The sequence below is a fragment of the Gossypium raimondii genome, chromosome 12 (genome assembly GCF_025698545.1).
Source record: "Gossypium raimondii isolate GPD5lz chromosome 12, ASM2569854v1, whole genome shotgun sequence".
Taxonomy (NCBI): domain Eukaryota; kingdom Viridiplantae; phylum Streptophyta; class Magnoliopsida; order Malvales; family Malvaceae; genus Gossypium; species Gossypium raimondii.
This window is the reverse complement of record NC_068576.1, coordinates 51,892,793-51,912,075: the sequence shown is the minus strand read 5'-3', so window position 1 is coordinate 51,912,075 and position 19,283 is coordinate 51,892,793. Positions and strand designations below refer to the sequence as shown.

General features: G+C 31.8%; 2 protein-coding genes across 8 annotated transcripts; both read left to right on the top strand.

The window, feature by feature from the left end:
* The first annotated feature begins 6,537 nt into the window (after window positions 1-6,537).
* Window positions 6,538-13,481, top strand: LOC105765005 (uncharacterized). Of its 4 annotated transcripts, none has more exons than XM_012583869.2 (11): window positions 6,538-6,692; window positions 7,566-7,645; window positions 8,564-9,379; window positions 9,487-9,744; window positions 10,169-10,254; window positions 10,405-10,829; window positions 10,933-11,593; window positions 11,708-11,938; window positions 12,017-12,141; window positions 12,241-12,524; window positions 12,696-13,481. In XM_012583869.2, exons 2-11 carry the CDS (start codon window positions 7,643-7,645, stop codon window positions 13,335-13,337), a joined length of 3,531 nt encoding a protein of 1,176 aa, XP_012439323.1. In that variant the 5' UTR covers window positions 6,538-6,692; window positions 7,566-7,642; the 3' UTR covers window positions 13,338-13,481. The 4 variants fall into 4 exon arrangements, with proteins under 4 accessions (XP_012439323.1, XP_012439326.1, XP_012439325.1 ...); XM_012583872.2 differs by having other exon boundaries at window positions 6,539-6,692; window positions 12,708-13,481; XM_012583871.2 differs by having other exon boundaries at window positions 6,611-6,703.
* A 1,133-nt stretch (window positions 13,482-14,614) lies between these two features.
* On the top strand, window positions 14,615-17,685 carry LOC105765007 (mitochondrial carnitine/acylcarnitine carrier-like protein). 4 transcript variants are annotated; one of them, XM_012583875.2, is made up of 4 exons: window positions 14,615-14,765; window positions 15,042-15,113; window positions 16,354-16,745; window positions 16,958-17,685. In XM_012583875.2, exons 3-4 carry the CDS (start codon window positions 16,354-16,356, stop codon window positions 17,457-17,459), a joined length of 894 nt encoding a protein of 297 aa, XP_012439329.1. In that variant the 5' UTR covers window positions 14,615-14,765; window positions 15,042-15,113; the 3' UTR covers window positions 17,460-17,685. The 4 variants fall into 4 exon arrangements, with proteins under 4 accessions (XP_012439329.1, XP_052480678.1, XP_012439327.1 ...); XM_052624718.1 differs by lacking the exon at window positions 14,615-14,765 and adding an exon at window positions 14,852-14,923; XM_012583873.2 differs by lacking the exon at window positions 14,615-14,765 and adding an exon at window positions 14,880-14,946.
* The last annotated feature ends 1,598 nt before the right edge of the window (window positions 17,686-19,283 follow it).

Genomic DNA, 19,283 nt, shown 5'->3' with positions numbered 1-19,283 from the left:
TAAGTTTTTTTGAAAAAAACTCGATTCGGTTAATGGTTAAAAAGTTATACGATTCATTTAATACTAATTTGATTCGGTACTATTGAAATATCCGTATATTCAATTCCATCTCGAATTTATATTTCTACTTATATAATATAATGAAACTTTCCCAACAAAACCTGATATTGCTTTTCTTTGTAAGTTTTGCGTTGTGAAAATTAGAGCATCAACAAAGACTTTAAAATGGTTGTGCGTGAGAAATAAGCATATGTTAAAAAATAATATAAACTGTGGAAAAAGAAATCACATCTGAAAATGAAATATAACTTTATTTGTTTTCTTTTAGTTCTGGTTAACCATTTTGTAATACCCAAACTTCATTGGCAGGAAACACTGCAATGTGACTAAAATCCAACTCCAATCCCCCACAAACATCCTTCATTTACACATTACCATTTTGCTTTTCTATTTTCTTAATTAATTACTTGCCTCTTAAGTTTATATTACCTACTTCTTCTTCCTTTTTCAATATTAATTCATAATTACTTCTACAGATCCCGTGCTCATGGAGTAAACCACTTTCAACACTCTTTAATCTTTCTGATGTAATTATTTTAAATAAAGTAAAATGTGTGGATAATTACAAAAAAAATATAGCATGAGAATGTAATCAGAACTAAGGGCGAAGGTAGAAAACTTTTTAGAGGGGCCGAAATTAAATTGTAACTTTTACAATAGTAAATATACAATGTTACCATTTGAATAACCTATATTTTTATAATTTTAAAGAATTAAATCATTTTTTTTATCATTTTAAGGTACAATGTATAATTTTATCTTTACTAATTTAAAATTTTAAAATACGTAAATAAAAAATTTTCTATTTTAAAGGGGTCGGAACCCTTGCCAACCCCTATTAAATATGCTCCAGGGGCTTAGACTCACTTTTCAAAAAAACCCACCTAAAACGAATTATCAGATTAAAATTGTAACCCATTACACTTCCTCATAGTTGTTAATGTAATAACTCATTTAACCTATATTAAGTAAAAAAGCTCTTTATGTGAACATGAGCTGTAAAGTTACATATTTTATTGGGTTTTACTTAACATTAAGCAAAACTAATTAATTCTAGTAATCACAAAAAAAAAACATAGGAAATTACCAAACATTACCTTATAACTTTACTACCCTATTATATGAAAATTACCTGACTAATCCTCTAATATCAATAATTAAGCAAATAAGTTTTCTATTAAAAATACAAATCGAGTCTTTATATATTTTTTAAATGAAAGCAAGTTGGGGAAATTGATAATGGTATTAATAAAATCATCCAAAATACTAATGTGGCATTGATGATGATGACTAGGATATAATAAAACGATGATTAATATCTAATATGATGTATATTTTAATTAAAAACAAAGTTGTATACGTGACAATTATTAATTTATTATAAAATTTTACATGTAATTTTTTTAAAATAATTATTTTAATTTAATAATACAAAAACATTTCGGTACACTATTAGTTGAATTTTTAGAATTCAAAAGAAAAATTTAATGTATAAAAGAAATAAGACACGTGACATAATTTTATTTGTGAACTTAAAAAATACATTACGAGTACACCAAATACTAACCATTAATAATTTATTGATATAATTAATTTTAATTAATAAAAATAAAACATAATTGTGAACAAAATTATTTTTAAAAAAGTTTGGCTGAAATTCCATTCTATTAATATGATTAGGCTCTTTCTTTGTTATCAATGGAATCAACTTTAGGTCAACTGTTATCTATGTTTCTTTTTTTTTTTTGGGGGTGTTCAATTTTATTAATTAGAACCAATCATATTTTATTCATTCGCTAAAGTAATAATTAAATCAAAGTAAATAAAATAGACAACATGAGATATTAGTTTTATAAAAATTAATAATCTAACATGTACATTTTAATTAAAAGAAAATAATCCATGTGCAACATATCTAAGAATCTGTCATTTGACATACTAATTATATGTCACACGTGTCTTTATTGACTAAAATTTAAAATGAATATTATTTCAATTTAATTTTCCTTATGAAAATATACAAACGTTGAATATTCATTCATATATATAGTGAAAATCATATATGTCAGAAATCTTTATTATAATTGGTTTAGTCATAGATTACAAAAAATAAATATAAATATGTGCATACTCAGATCAATTTTAATTTATTCTTAATATTAAGTTATTATATACTATTTTTAATATTCAGTATAGGAAAATATAAATACGTAGTTCAAGTGCCACAACTTTAAATTTTTCTCATTCATTGGTACATTCTTTTTTTAATTATTAAAATTAAATTTCATATATAATATTTCTTTCTTTAGTAGATAGATGAAAACTATATTAAATATATTATTGAAATTACACAGATTAATTTATTAATTTAATTACCACTTATGTATTTTTTTCTTTGTTTAATAACTTAATTTGCATAATATCTTTGAATTATATTTTCACTCTTTCTATAAGAGTAAATCGTAATTAGAAGTAATCTCAAACTATTCAAATTTATTTTAAATATTAAAAATTTTTATCTTAATTTATATGAATTATAATTTAAACTACCATCATTATAAAAATTAAATATTTTTATTATTTTTATTTCTTTAATGATAATATTTATAAAATGTTTCAAAATTTGTACTATTTTTGATAATTCAATATATTATATTTTAATTAATATACACAAACCATTCATAAATTGCTCAAAATAAACTAATTATATTATAAATAAATTAATTTATCATATCCGAGACATCATCGTCGATGTCATGCTACATTTGTCCTAACTTACGTATGTCATGTCAAAATTTAATTATTAATCTTTTAAAAAGTAGTCGAATCACTTTTTTAAACGAAAATATTTATTAAAGCATTGATATTTTAATAATATTGATGTGACAACCTACGTTCTTTGTTTATGAGTGTTTCATGTTAACGTGACATAAATTGTCTAATATGTCACATAAATAAATTAATAATTATACAATATTCAAAACTAAAAATTCATAAAAAAATTAATATGAAGTACACACGAATTACTATATAAGATTTAAAAATTAATATTTTAATCAGTATCCTCATTATAAAAAAAACAATTCTTCTCTTTCTTTTTTTAATAACTAAAGGCTTAATTTAGATAATAATAATTAAATTAATAAAATATAAATATTAAGATGTAAATTTATTATGATGGATATCATTTATAGATATAATTTTGGCGTATTGAAGTTAATGGAAAGTAGGAAAGAAGAAAATATTCTATAATTTTTAATTGCCTAATTTCGCTTACATCATCTGCAATTAAAATATTAGTTTCTATTAGTATAATCAAACTTAGTGGTGTCTCATTACATATTTTTGGTTATGAAAATAATATAGCAGCTAGTGGAGTTGTCAATTTCTATTTAAATTAAAATAAAACTTCCTGTGTTTTTCTTTTAATAATTAGCCGCCATTCATAATTTAATGACTCTTTCTAACTTTAGAAATTTTTAAAATTTAAATTAATAAAAATAAAAATATATTTTAACTTTCCTAAAAATAATAATAATTTAATTTAATCCTTTAGAAATTAAAAATAATAAAATTACATTTTTTTTTATCCTAAAACCCGATGGCCCATCGAAGTAGATCTCACAAAACGTTTACATAAAGTTGGTAGTGCATGCTCCGAAGCACAAGACCACATGGGTCAACAACGTTGAGAAAACCCACAAAATGAAACCATTGATGAGGTCACTGACTCGGTGCCTGATCTTGCCTTACTGCCTCCCCTCGAGGTCAATCACATCTGAGCAATCGTTGAAGGTTGCAATAAGAAGCACGGGGAACATATAAGATGCAAAACAAAATGAAAAAAGAGTAGTCAATTTAAAATTAGCATAATTCAATTTCCACATTAACACAAATGTTTGACCTAAATTACTATTGTTGACAAATCATGTCATTTGAGAAAATTATGGGCTAGTCTGTCACAATTATGTCATTGTATTTTATCACTAAATTACATACAATTTTTATGTATTAACTGTTTTTTAAATAGTAATATCAAAATTATAATATATATTTAATTTAGTTGTATTTTTATTACAAAATTAGCTTTAATTTGCAATTAAAAGGAAACAATTTTGTTTTTAAAGGAATGATTTGGGTAATAATTTACTGAATTAATCAAGGTAAAATATTAATAAATAATATATTACTAATGTAACAAAAGAAAATATATACGGAATTATAGGATAAGTTTGTGAAAATAGGACTGACGATAATGGTAGTGTATTGCAAATAAAATAGAGAAAATAAAATACACAAAATTTTACGTGAAAACTCTTTTGAGAAAAAAGTTCACTATATTGAATTTGAATGATATAAGAAAAGAGATTATTACATCTATTTATAGATTTAAAACATTATTCTAATCAAATTCAAATAGAAGTAATGCAGTAAGATTAAAATACCTTATTCTAATCAGCATCAAATAGAGGAAGTAAACTTCTATACGGATTCCAGTTGTGCAGCCTGTACTCGGGCCTTTGGCCCTTGGCCTTCGTCCTATCTTATCACTTGTATTTTATGTTTAACAGGAATTTAGATCACACGATTTTGTAAAAAGTTGTATATTTTTCTTACAATTAAGGAATTGTTTTATTAAATGTTTGAATTTATCTGTGTTTTTTTTTTAATAATTAACACATGACATTGCTTTAATATGCCAAATGACATAATTAACTCTTGAAACTAAAATTTTCTTATTTGACCCCTATAGTGGGATTCATATGTATATTAATATTTATAAGTGGCCATTAGAGACCTCTTTATCTTCTTGAAAATTGCATCGTCGTGTAAAGATTCATCAAAATCTTCACCTCAAAATTCCCACACATCAATCCTATTATTTTTGTGTCTGTAATTAAAAAAACCAATATAAAATGGAAAACTTATCACAGCATGATATGGATAGTGCATTATAACATAAAGTTATGAAGTAGCAGCGTGGCAAACAAGTGTTACGAAACAAGCCACGTATTGAAGTTGTATGAATCCTGAATTAACTTCATCTTAAGATGTTCCATAAATTTCTTAATCTCAATAATTGTATTTTTCTTAATTTTTAAATTTAAGCATCAATTTTAACCCACAATTCTAATAAGAAAATATACATAAACTTCAATATAATAATAAATATATATGAAATTCCTTTAACGGGTTAATGAGATAATAATTTAATTGAGAAAATATTAATTTATATGATTTTATTTAAATAATAATTAATATTATTATGATAATATTTCTTAGTCTCAATACCCGACGTATAAACCAAATCCGAAGAGGTAGATAAAACTTAGGTCCTTAGATAAAAGATATATTGCAAATTTAGGTCCTATTTTTGTTTAGTAAATATAATTTAAAATATTTTAGTTTGACTTACTAAAGTTTCTTGGCTTCCCCGGGTGACATAATCTCATATGTAATGTTAATAATCCCAGTGTCCCACCGTTACTCTCACGCAGAACAATTCTCTTTAATATTTTTTAAATACCAATAATGAAATCATAAAAGTTATTTTTTAAAGCAAAACAATACAGGAAAAGTATTATGTTTTAATGTGTTAATAACTTCTGAAAAATGAGACGTGGTTTTTATTAAAATAGTTAAATATTAAAATTCGGATGGGCGATGAGATTATATCTTTGTAATCTGAGACAAAAAATAAATGCATAACACTAAAGATAAACACCCATCCAAAGAGGTTCCTAGTGTTAAGTGTATATATATTTAAATTCATAACAATATAGTTAAAATATTATTTGTTACTGTATAAAAGAATAGACACTTGATAATTTTATATAAATTAGGACTCGATTAATAAGGAGATAAACTCAATCAAACTATTAATAATAAATAAGATTATTTATATTTTTTTCAATATAACTACAGTTTTGATCTGACGACAATATAGCTAATGAATGATTTAAAGGATGAAAAAACCATGTAAGGTATAAAAGTTCTAATATTAGACGTAAATGTAATGACATTTTAGAAATAAAAGAGGTCCAGTTGGGGACTTCCAGGAAAAGGGAAGTCAAGTTGGGCGTTTGGTGTATCATTTACGGAGCATAACTAGAGGCACGTGTCACTTTTTCGTTGCTTCCTTGTAAAATAATATCTGCCCTCCTTCCCTTATAGTAAACCAACGCACACGGTGCAAGTTAGCGTCCCATCGGCCCCACGCGTGACGTCCCGGACTTTCCCGTTAACTCAGCTGCGATCAAATGCGGGCACTGTTATGTCCATTCACCACTCTTTGCTCTCTACGTGGCTAAATTCGTAAAAATGGTTGACACGTGGCATAACCTGAAAGCGTTAATTCTAGAAATTTCTGATTAGATGAGATCAACGGCGTTAAAAACCTAAGAGCAAGTAGGGCCTAGTAATACACCGACATTAGCACCAAATAAAAAAAAAATTTACTAAAAAAAAATCTAACCTTCTCCTTATTTAAAAGGCAAGCTAATAAAGAAAAATGAAATTGTATTATGTACTATTTTTTTTTTCTCCTTCATAGAGACTGAAGAAGAGAGCAGAGAAAACGTTGCAAAAAGGGGAGGATATCTATAAAAGGAAGGCGAAGGAGAGAAAAAGAGGTCTTTTTGGAGTTAATTTTTTCGATTGATTATCTTTGCTGTTATAAAATTACTTTCATTTATCTCCAAATTTTCATGTACTTGTGTTCTTTTTATTTGATGACTTAAGGTTGTTTCATCTGGCTGAGTCTTGTGCTTTTTATTTTGGTTTTTCTTGATTTTTTGTTTGGGATACGAGAAAATCCAAGTTTAAGAATGTGAAGGAACTCTATGGTGGAAGTGAAACTGAGATTTTAAAGCCTAAGGCATGGAATTCCTTTTTACTTGTTCTTTCGTTTGTTGATTCATCGTTCTTGGATAGTAGAATTAGTGATCAAGGCTAATTATTGATAATTTTAAGGCTTTTTAGGTTGGGATTATTGGGTTTGGGATTTTTTCCGCCGATGTATTGCTTTTCTTTGATTTGTTATAAATGATTGTTGACAATTTCGTACTGCTGAATTTTGTTTTTTTTTTGGGGGGGGGGGGAGGTTCACTTTTATTTATTGTTGTCTCTAGTGGAGTGTCAAAATTGGTGGCCAAGATCAAGTAACCATTTTTCTTCTTCAAATATGAAATATTCAGTTTATGATGTAAAGATATATATTAGAAGTGTTTGGTGGTTTAGCTCGTGTTGCATTGGTTTTTTTGAAACCTAAAAGATTGGCTATTTTAATACACTAAATTGAAGTGATCAAGAGATAATTGTTGCCCTTTGTTTTTTGTTTCTCTTCTGTTCTTACCTCGTGTATTCTCATTAATCAATTGAATGCTTGTCAAAGTATATTGTATTTGCTGTGCCTTCGTGTAATGTGTTAACTTTGTAGTTTTAGCATTGTAATTTTACTTAGTGAATAGATCTTCGTGTTATTTTATTGTTTGATATCTGTACAGGTCTCATCAGTGGTGATATAGGAAGTTTGTGTTCAGAAGGGCTTCCTGATGAAGCCGACTGCTCTGCTGCGTTGAATATGGTAAGAAACTTCTTAGTTGTGCAGCATGTTTATTGATTTCTTTTAGTTTTCTCACTACTATGATTCAGTGAACAAAATTCTCCATGCAGATTAAATGCATTGCTTATCTTTAATGCTCCTTTCAAAGTTTTTCTGATAAAGTTTGGCTCTGCCTGCAGTTTTTAGTTGTCTTGTTTTAAGTTGAATGTTTATTTGGTAGAGTAGAAGAAATAGAATCAAGCAAATAACATGGAGACATTACAATGTTTTGCGGTCTCTGTCATTAGGATTGTGTCCTAAGAAGGAACATAGCAATAGTGATACTTTGATAACATCTATGAATTTAGTAGATTTGATGTCATCTTTCTTGAGCTTCATCTGTGATGCATGGGCTCTTTGAAAATTAATGAAGAATCTCTTCCATTTTCTGAAAGGTGTTGCCATAGGTTTTATCCTGGTATTTATTTTCCCTTTGCTAAGAAGGGAGAGTTATATGGATTTGAAGTTTCTTCTTTCGGATCTTTATTCCGATGCATGGACACTATTGAAAAGCAATGAACTATCTATATTCTATATTCTAAATAGAGTTTGCAATCGATTTTATCATGACATTTATTTTCCCCTTGCATTAATATTTAAAATACTGACAATGCAGAAACACATGATATGTGGTTTCCATTTGTACTAAATTTGTTAACCCATGATGAGATATCATTTTTTATATATACCATAAAAAAGAACACGTTGAAAAAGTAAAAAACCTCTTTAGTTTTGCCTATATTGTAAGTCCTGTGCGACTTTGATATTACTTTGGTTTGTGTGATTCTTGTTAATATAATGCTCTTTCTGTTGTGCTTCATAAATGTCAGGTTTTTCCCCGTTCTATTTTCTTATTTCATTTTTTTTCTGTCTTGGTTGTGATTCACTATTGCCTATCAGGGATCATTTAATGCTGAAAATGGTTTTGGCGGCACCCAGTTGTCAAGCAGGGAACTAGGTTTAAAAGAAGAACCTGGAACATGCAATGCGTGTGTTTCTTCATTTTCACCGTGTGTGTCCAAACAAATGGCATTGACAGCAACAAAGACAAATGAGTTTCTAGGCAAAGCCTGTCAAAAAAAGGATAGTAACCATTACTCTTTTAACGATGCTGATTTGTCATCTCCTCGGATGAATAGAGCATGCAATGATAGACAGCGTACAAGCAGTGAGTCAAGTCATCCTCTCAGTGTATGCTTGAGTCGCGAATCCTTCTCTGATGTTGTAGAGAGTGAAGAAACGTTGAGGGATTGTAACACCTATGAGAGCATCAAGATGATTACAAAAACAAACCTGCCTTCGGCTTGTGCAAATAATATTGGGCCACTGAAAGCACCAATCTTTCATAATAAATTTGTTCCCAATAAGTTTGAGAAACAAGAGTCAGAATGCCTTGGAGATAATATTTCGTTTGTGTGTGTATCAGACTATGCAAAAACAAGGGCTGCTGACCATACTAGTGATGCAGACAAGAAAAATGCATCTTACAACTCAGCTTCAGTTGATAGGTTCCCTGGGACTGAAAAGGAAGTTAACGTTCAACCTGCTTGTTTTCTAGTTGGTAGTCCTTGTGGTGATGTAGATGATAATCATCCAAGGAGATCAAACAGATCGTCCATTGAATCTTCCCAGGAGATTTTGTATTGTTCAAACAAGTCAGATCTTTCAGAAATTTCATCTTTACGAGATTCATGTGCTGGTGCCAGCTCAGCAAAGGTATTCTTGAAATTCCTACTTTTTATGTGGTGAAATTTATTAATGTTTCTGTATATTTTTATCATCTGCTTGGAACTAGAAACTGAAAATTAAATCTTCATTTCCAGAGAGAACATTCCGAGTGTTCTGAGGAACAAGTCCAATCATCTTTTGCCAGAACAGGTGCTGTACAGGTTGGCAGTCAGATCGGTGATGGACATAACTATGCTGAATCTATGGAAGTTGATAATAGAACAAATGAAAGAGAGCAAACAGCTGAACTAAAGTCCACTACAGTGGCTAAGGAAATTAATATGGAGGAAACTAATATTGGATCACAGCCTGCTGCTGCTTGTAGTGATGCACCAGACAGCATTGAGTATGAAGTACGTAAAATGCTATTCCAGTTAAAGTCTTATGTTAGGCATCCTTACAATAGACCTTTGCATGACTAAATCTACTATTAAATCTTCTACATGGTCTGAAAAGATGACGAAAAAGCTTTGTATATTGACAACAGGTATTTTTTGGCTTGACAAAGCATGAGATAGAATATATTTTAATGTTGCCACTTGGATACATATATCTCATTTTAAGAATAGTTGCCCGAGGAAAATTTTCATAAGTTTCTTACTGTCCATTAATTATAATGGTGGTACCTTCTAAATGTTGGTTCTCTTTTCTTGGCTTCCAATTATCTTTACAGGCACAAGACCCGTGCAAATGATGAACTTTATTTTCTTTCTTGCTTTATTTTTGCTGTTCAAAAGAGTTGGCCTTCTGTTATTAATTGTTGTATCTGACTATCAGGTCAAAGTTTGTGATATATGTGGTGACATAGGTCGAGAGGAGTTGCTTGCTGTTTGTAGCAACTGCAGTGATGGAGCAGAACACATGTAGGTCTTGCGTTTCTGCCTCTCTCATGCATGCATGCTTGCCTTTTCTTCATATTTTTTATTAGTTGAAATGTATGGTGTTAGTGTATTTATAGTTTCTTCCTTTTATCACGGGACACTTAAATGTTGACATTCCATTACATGAACCAGTTATTGTATGCGTGTGAAGATGGACAGTGTTCCCAAAGGTGATTGGATGTGTGAGGAATGTGCGCTCAGTAAAGAAACTGAGAGGCAAAAACAAGACAAAATGGAGGGAGGAGTTAAGATTTTAAAAAAAACACATGCTTCAGAATCAGAAACCAAACCTTTGGAGGTCGAGGAAAGTGAAGCACATAAAGTTAGTTCAACTCCTTCATTTACTTCGAAGAGACCTTCTGGCAGTTTACAAGCAGTTAGGAATAAGGCTTTTGGAACAGATTTGAAATCACCTACGACATCGAGTTGCAGCAGCAAAGTTTCGAATCATCAATCTGGAGGCCACTCTTCTAGCACTACTCCGAGAATTGTGTGCTCGCCTACTGAATTAAGGAGTAAATCACTTAAATTGCCATCACAATATCAGGTGTCAAAGGGTATATTTCACATACACCTTAATGGTTGAAGCTGTGCTTTATTAATTATAATGTCAACCTAGCACATTTACTAACTGAATTATTTTTTGTTCTGGTGATGCAGGATTACTTTCCAAGTCCAAATCATTCTCTAATAGGAGCTTAAAAGAAGATGTCCAACTGCTGAAGGAAGGCAGTTGTGGCAATGAAGGCTTGGCTAAAGGAACTGCTGCTAGTGAGAGTGAGAGGAGGATTAAAACGGTGTCTAAATCCATGTCATTGAAGAATATGAGCTATACTGTGAATAATAGTAATCATGACACTAAATTACTTCCCAACTCTTCTCGCGTTGAGGATTTGAAGAGATCAAGGCATCCAAAAGGACAGTCTCCAATTAAGACAGAAAAGAAATTGAAATTATCCAACAGCAATGCACTTGCATGGGCTGATAAAAGAATTGCTTCTGTCAAAAATGGTTTGGCATGCCCTTCCAGTTCCTTGTGTCATGATTTAGTGGATGTGAAAGGTCATGAAACATCAGATAATTCCTTAAAAACATCTAGTACTTCTGCACAAAAAAGTTTTCTGACTGAAGAGAAAAAGAGAGTTCTTAATGTGAGGCACTGTGTTGAGTACTCTACAGTGGTACCTGCTATCAGTAAAAAGCATTCGAGTGCTGCTGTGCAGTCTGAACGGCCTTGCCCGAGAGATTCAACTATTTTTGCTTCTGGAGTACATGTGCCTTCTTGGATTTCTGTTGTTCCACAGCTTGATTCTATATGGCAGTATGGCTTTTATTGCCTTTCTTGTTGTTCATTTTGAAATTTGTCAATGACTCCTACCTTCTTAACTGCTCATCTATTCGGTGTCTTATACATACCTTCTGACATGTTCTGCAGAGGCAAGTTTGAAATTCAAAGGAGTGGTGGACTTCCATTTACTTGTGATGGACTGCAAGCACACTTGTCAACTTATGCCTCACATAAAGTTCTTGAAGTAGTGCAGAAACTGCCTCTAAAACTGTCGTTGGAGGAAGCACCTCGATTGAGCATGTGGCCCACTCAGTTCATGAAAAGCCATGCCACTGAAGATAATATTGCGCTCTACTTTTTTGCAAAAGAACTTGACAGGTTTGTGGAAATGTTTCTGTGTAGAAGAGCTAATTTTCTTTCAGATAACTCAGGTTATTTTACATGCTTCTTGTGCAGTTATGAAAGAAGCTATAAGAACTTGTTGGATAGGATGATTAAGTATGATTTTAGCCTCAAAGGGAACTTTGGCGGGTTTGAGCTTTTAATATTCCCCTCGAACCTACTTCCAGAAAAATCTCAGCGTAAGAGTTTGATAGTTACATTTCGCATGCATCATATAAACAAAATGAAATTTGCTTTTTCATTGTTGGACTAAGTCTTACAAAGTTTGAACATTGCAGGTTGGAATAACATGCTGTTTTTATGGGGTGTATTTAGAGGAAAGAGGGTTCAGTGCTCAGAACAAATTTCAGCCATGTCTGCTTCCGAGAAATTGTTCCCACCTGGAAAGTCAAGTGAAAGTTTATCTGCATTGAACTCCAACGCTTTCCCGGACTCAATGACAGTGGCTTCTGGAAAAAATGCTGAAGTTTGTGAAACCAAAGAATCTTCTTCGGAACAGAAGATGAATGCCCCGGATGTACAAATAAGTAGTCAGCAAGTGGGCATAATCGACTCATCTCAGGTAAAATTTTTTACTCTCTAGTTGTTTTGCTGATAGTGTCCAATTAAAAGGCGGAAATGGTCAGAGAGTGTTATAATGATCTGTCATTGATGAAAGATTGTTGGGGCATCTTACTTTTGCTGTTTTGGTTCCTACCATACCAATTAATATTTGTTTTAATGACTGATATAGTGTTTCATGCAGAGAGAAGAAAGAGAGTCAAGAAAAAGACCTGAAATTGATCTCAACTGTTCTCTTCAAGAAAAACAAGAATATTTTGCAGATCATGTGGAGGCTGATGATACTAATGACGGCAAGAGATTAAAGAGTTGTTTTGGTGGAATGGCTGTAGATAGGAATAGGATAAAAGATATAATAAATGATAGATGTTCCCTTCCTGTAAATGGCAGAGGCCCTACCATCTACGGCAATGAAGTGTATGATATGTCGCTAGTTCCTCCAGAATCGGATTCAATCGGTAATAAGTATAGCTGGAAGCACTTGTTGCAGCAGCAAGTTCTTTCAAATGACAGTGGGAAACAGGTAAAGTCAAGTGTTTCAAATCTTGAGCTTGCCCTTGGGGTTGAAAGGAGCCTTTCAGCTCACAGAAATATGCCCCCATCTTTTATGGTGATGAGCAGTGGGGATCCACGAGACGAGATCTCCGACACTAATCCTTCACTTGCTCTTTCCCTTGCATTGCCTTATCCTAAGGCAGGCGGTAGCGGCAGTGGCAGCGGCACCACATTAAAACTTGCTTCAGACATGAAGTTACCCAAGTGCCAAGAGGTGAACACTACACTGTCGCTTTTTGGTGGCTCTTCAGAATCTTAGGTATACAGTTATGGGTGTTTGTAAATAGAGCTCTCAGGACAGTTTTATGATAGTTTCCAAACTTTCTATATAATATGAAAAACATACACAGAAGAAGACTTTCTCACCACTTATATTAATAAATAGTTACACTCAATTAAATTATGAATTTAGCAATCTTTACTTATGTTTTCCATCCACCCTAAGTGTCAAAAATACCTTGAGCTTAACTAGCCCAAGCCTAGCTCAAAATGAGATATGCTTATCTCTTTGCTAAAGAGCTAAAAATTGATTTGACAATTGCGTTCGGGCTAGATATCCGGTTAAATTGTAAATTAACATGTTATTTTTAAATATTTTTTACATATATATTTACAATAATTTCTTTGTTTCTTAATGACATATGTATACGTTTTTACTCATAGATATTTATAATATAACTTTTATATTATATATACATGTACATATATCCAAATAAATACATTTATATGCCAATATAAATTTCAAAATTGTTAATTAAATTGAATAATTTAATTTAATAATTATATTTTAAATTTAGATAAAAAAAGAGAGTAGAAGTTGATTTAAAATATTAAAATTTTGTATCAACGAGTGCTAGCTAATACATATTGGTACAAATCAATATTTGTCGTAATAGTCTAAAATTAGACCAAAATGAAATTTAGACAATTTGATCTTGATTTAAAATCGGAATGGCATGTATCGGTACCAAACGATCATCGACTATTATGATCTGAATATCTTAAAATAATTGCAAAAAAAATACAAAATTATTAAAGTTAGATTGGGTGTAATTATATTTTGAATATAAAAAATTAAGAGTATATTATTTGAATATCTCAAATTATTGCAAGAAAGTCTAGAAATTATTAGAGTTAGATAAAATGTTACATTTTAAAAATGAATTAGAAATAAAATTTGAAAGTAAAAGAAAAAATGATAAGAGTAACATTTGATTAGATTTAATTTTCACAAATCATTGATAGCATTATCGGATTAATATCATTTTAGGTTGAGATATTACATGCACAAACAATTGTATTTATTCAATATAAAATAAATGTATGTATTCATTTATTTAAATGTCTACAATTAAATCAAAATTAAAATTTATATATTAAAATAAATATTGAATTTTCGGTTTCAAAATATAAAATTATTCTAAGTAATTGAGTAGTGGATTCAAAAATTATAAAAAAGTATGTAAATATGAAATATGAATGTAATGGCAAGGTATATTAAAGTCAAACACAACAAAGAAAGAAGCAGCCAATCACTACAAGTAACCGGTTATTGAGTCGCTTTCCAAAACAAAAAACCTATACACATATAGGCAGTTGGTCATCCAAGGCCAAAACCAGCAATATCATTTTGTAGTCTCAGTTCAGTGTGTTTTAGGAGCTAACCAGATTGGCTTCACCCTTCTCTGTAAGTCCCCAACCCCAACCACTCTCTTATGGATCTCGATTTAATACTACCCAATGATCCGTTTCACGTTTTCCTTTTATTCCTAGATTCTCTCATCAATCTCTCACCTCCCCAAACTCCATTCAAATTAAACCCAAAAAGAAGACCAACTTTTTAGGGAATGCTCTGTCACTTTATGATGGCATTTTCCTCTGTTTCTGTTTTTTGGATCATTTGTCAACCTTACAGAAATGTTCTTGGATCTGATTAATGAGTTTCTTATTATTTTTTCATCAGATTTGATCACTTGGTTTGGGACTTGAACTCTCTCCAGAATTTGGTTCTTTTCCATTGTGTTGTGTTTTCAAGGTAAGATTCCTTTTTCATGTCGAATGTAAATGTATCAGTCATTTGGATTTCTCATGGGACCCTGTTTTAGTATTCAATTTATTTTCCCTACACTTGTTCAACTCAATTGTGTCTGTAAACCATCATCCATTCGTCATGTTCGTTTTCGAGTTCCAATATTTTGGGGTTGGTTACTTCAATTGAAGTGCGTGATCTTATGTTTTTATATAAAACCCAGGTCTAAAATGGCGTAAAAGATTGAACCTTGGGCTTGTCCTAGAACCCTGTGATTGTTTAGTGTACTTTGTTTCAAAAGGATGTGCTCTGAGGACCTATATTTGATTCTATTTTCTTTCCGATGTAACTGATATCTTGCCTAACTCTCCTTTCCTTTTCTTATTGCTGCCTAAATGTGATATTGTGTTATGTTTTCTTTTCCTTCTTAAATTATCATTTTGCAGTTTAGAGCTTTAGATTTCAATGCTTTGTTTGTGGTTTTTAGTTCTTCAGTTTCTTAACCCTATGCTTGAGGTTCTTTACCTTTTCTTATTATTTATAATGTTAATATCTTTGTTCAATACTGTCTTCTATGTTGAACTGTTCTTGCAATCGAATTATTGAACCACAATATTAGAAGCTTACACCATTTATAAATTTAAACCAACTGGTTGTGGCTATTTTATAAATTTACACCTTGTTTAATGTTTCCTATACTATCAACTATTGTCAAATCTTTAGCTCAAATCAGTTCTTTGCTCACTTTCTGAAGCCAAAGTGATTTATGCATAAAGTTTCAAGGCTAATTGCATTTTTAAGAAAGAGAATGCCCACTAAATATCAGTTATGGGTTAATTTCCAAGCGTAAGCTGTTGAGTAGCTGCTAATTGTTCATTTGTCCTTATCTCCATTTCACTTAAAAAAGTTCATGTACTACTAATGTTTCGATCTACCTCCTTTGGACCCTTGTGGTAGAGTAACCTGATTTTATTACCATAAGCATGCATACCGGTTTGTGCTTTGGCTTTATTATATCTGCCAATGAGAACCAAAGCATATATGTTGTTGTATTATAAGCGATGGCTGCAGTTATAGTGAAAAGGGTTGCGAATAAAGACCATGCATTAATGCATTTTCGCCTGTACAGATATAAGATTGATATCAGAGATATGTATTCATTCTCAGGGAGGAATAGCTTTCCATTTAATGGATCCAATGCTGCTTCAGTAAATTAATTGTTTTACTACACACTTAACTTCTGCAGATGGGAGACGTAGCTAAGGACCTAATTTCTGGAACTGTTGGAGGAGCATCACAGTTGATAGTTGGGCACCCTTTTGATACCATCAAGGTTAAGCTTCAAAGCCAGTCTGCTCCACTCCCTGGGCAGCCACCGAAATATGCTGGTGCTATGGATGCTGTCAGGCAGACAGTAGCCGCTGAAGGTCCAAGGGGATTGTATAAGGGTATGGGGGCTCCACTGGCTACTGTTGCAGGCCTTAATGCCGTCCTCTTTATGGTGAGAGGGCAAATGGAGGCATTGTTGAGATCAGAGTCTGGTGCCTCCCTCACAGTTAACCAACAGATAGTAGCAGGGGCTGGGGCTGGAGTTGCTGTTTCATTCTTAGCTTGCCCCACTGAGTTGATCAAATGCAGGTTGGCATCATGGCTTTTCATATTCCTTTTCCTATCAAATTATAGTTCTAGTACCAATTTTGTCGCTCAACCAGTGTGCACAACGTGGATGTATCAAGTGCTGATGAGTTTTTTAAAATAATTTTCTCACTTTGTCATTTGAATGGGATAACTATCAACTCCTAAATTCTTTGGACATAATATTTACTTCTTGGATCTTATGGTGAAAGCAGATTACAGGCCCAGAGTGCATTGGCACATTCTGGCTCAGCTAGTGTGGCAGTGAAGTATGGAGGGCCAATGGATGTAGCTAGGCATGTTCTCAGATCAGAGGGTGGCGTAAGGGGGCTCTTCAAGGGATTGGTTCCCACCTTGGCTCGCGAGGTTCCAGGAAATGCTGCTATGTTTGGTGTGTATGAAGCACTGAAGCAGTACATGGCTGAAGGACCAGACACTAGTAAATTAGGAAGAGGGTCTTTGATCGTGGCAGGAGGCTTGGCCGGAGCTTCATTCTGGATCTTTGTTTACCCAGTTGATGTCATCAAGAGTGTGGTCCAGGTGGATGACTATAGAAACCCCAAGTACACTGGCTCCATGAATGCATTTAATAGGATATTAGCCTCAGAAGGGGTGAAAGGCCTATTCAAAGGGTTCGGCCCTGCCATGGCACGAAGCATTCCCGCGAACGCAGCATGTTTCTTGGCATTTGAAGTGGCGAGGTCTGCTTTGGGCTAAATCAATTGCTGTTGCACTCTGATTCCGATTAAAAGTTTACTGTTGTTTTTATTGAAGCCATTTTATGTCTGGATTAATCATGATGTTCGATTGAAGTTTTGGCACTATGATGACAGCGACGACAGGATCTCCATTCTTCAAGATTGCTGTAACTTCCATTTGATTGTATGTACGGAAGAAAAACATTTTTGTTTCATCAAACGCCCATATTTCTGTTTTTCATCAAGAGATTTTGCAGATAGATAATCATGTTAAATGCAAACAGAATCAAAAGCAAAGTTCAAGCATCTCAAATGAAAATTCAGTTTTTAGAAGGAAAGAAAGAGCAGTTTTTCTTTTTCAACAAAGAAATTCATCGATAAGTAAATTTTAAAGGAAAGGAGCACAAAAGCTCCGGTACTTTGGGAAATAAAAACCAAAAAGTTGCATATTAAGTGAAATGAATGTTTGATTGGAAGTCAGACCACACCGGCTCGAGGGGATTTATTATTCCGAAGAAAACTCCTTTGAGCTGAAAAAATGACTAGATTCAGAAAACGAGAAGAGAGCGACGAAGGGCTGTTGGCAACTGGTTGACGGAGCAGACCTGGATGACGAATAGAGGGAAGTAAAAGAAAGGGATGAAAAGAAATAAGGTAGAGGAGAAAGGAAGATGGGAACTGGACAGCTAGTTCCAACCTAAACTATCACACAGGCAAAGCTTACAAACTAATCCTGCAACCTTGAGGATGAGGTGAACACATTTAGCCAATGGATCAAATGTTGGGTTTTTCTTTTCTATAAAAAAAAAATATTTTGATCCAGTTCAAAAGTTAATTATATTATAATTTTGATGAACAATACTAAAATTGACTGACTGAAGTTTATTATTAGAATTATTTGATAATGACAGAATTAGAAACAATTATTGATGATTGATTCAAGTGATGCTTCTCTACTTAATTTCTTTATAAGTAATTTCATTTCATCTTTCTCCTCTTAAGACAATGGAGTTTGTAATGTTTTAATTGCAGTCTGTACCAGTTTTATTATTTCTAGTAATGAAAGTATCTTTTATTGTTATTATTATTAATTAAAATATCAACTCAGTTTAACCTAAAAAGACAAATTTCTTTCTTAAAAAAATAGAAAAATACAAACAAATTACTGAACAATTGGCACAAAAGGGTTTTTCTGATTTTCTTTTTTTGACAAACATGGTGTGAAACCAATAATACAAAGCCTAAATTCCTTCACCAAAAAACAAATAATTTAAGTGAGTAATGGAAAAAAATCAACATCAATGTCTCACCGGCATGCATCAAAATCTCATCTCACATGCTCCTTTTAACTTCTCAAACGACAGTCACTAGGAATGGGAATGGGCATTGGGCAATGTTCATGGGGGGAAAGCCTGATTGGATGCTTTGATGTCAATGGAAAGTAACTATTACCATCAAACTTACTCAATATCTTTTAAATAAAATTTTTAACCTGTAACAATAAAATTGAATATTAAAATAATTAAATTTATATTTTGATTTAAATGCAACTCATTTTTTATATAGTTTAGGAAAAGAATAATTATCTTTATCTTTTAGCTTTTTACTTTTACAGGCCGCAGTTTCATCGTATTTTATAGAGGTCATTCTATTAAACGAGCCTCATCTGACCTACTTGAATTGGTCCGATTCGAATAAAAAGTGACAAGCTCGTCTACTTGAAATTTTGATGGTCCAATGAAGCGGTAAATTAAGGCTACCTTAGGAAAATAATATTAAAAAAATCTGTAATCTAATAATATTTGATTCTGTAATCTTAGAAATTACGTAAATCCTTTAATTG

Bases quoted from the DNA above. Each gene is read 5' to 3' on its own strand.
- LOC105765005 (XM_012583869.2), top strand. The intron at 10,255-10,404 runs GTAGGTCTTGCG...TACATGAACCAG, and splicing joins AGTGATGGAGCAGAACACAT to TTATTGTATGCGTGTGAAGA. The intron at 12,525-12,695 runs GTAAAATTTTTT...TGACTGATATAG, and splicing joins GCATAATCGACTCATCTCAG to TGTTTCATGCAGAGAGAAGA.
- LOC105765007 (XM_012583875.2), top strand. From the start codon at position 16,354: ATGGGAGACGTAGCTAAGGACCTAATTTCTGGAACTGTTGGAGGAGCA. The intron at 16,746-16,957 runs GTTGGCATCATG...TGGTGAAAGCAG, and splicing joins ACTGAGTTGATCAAATGCAG to ATTACAGGCCCAGAGTGCAT.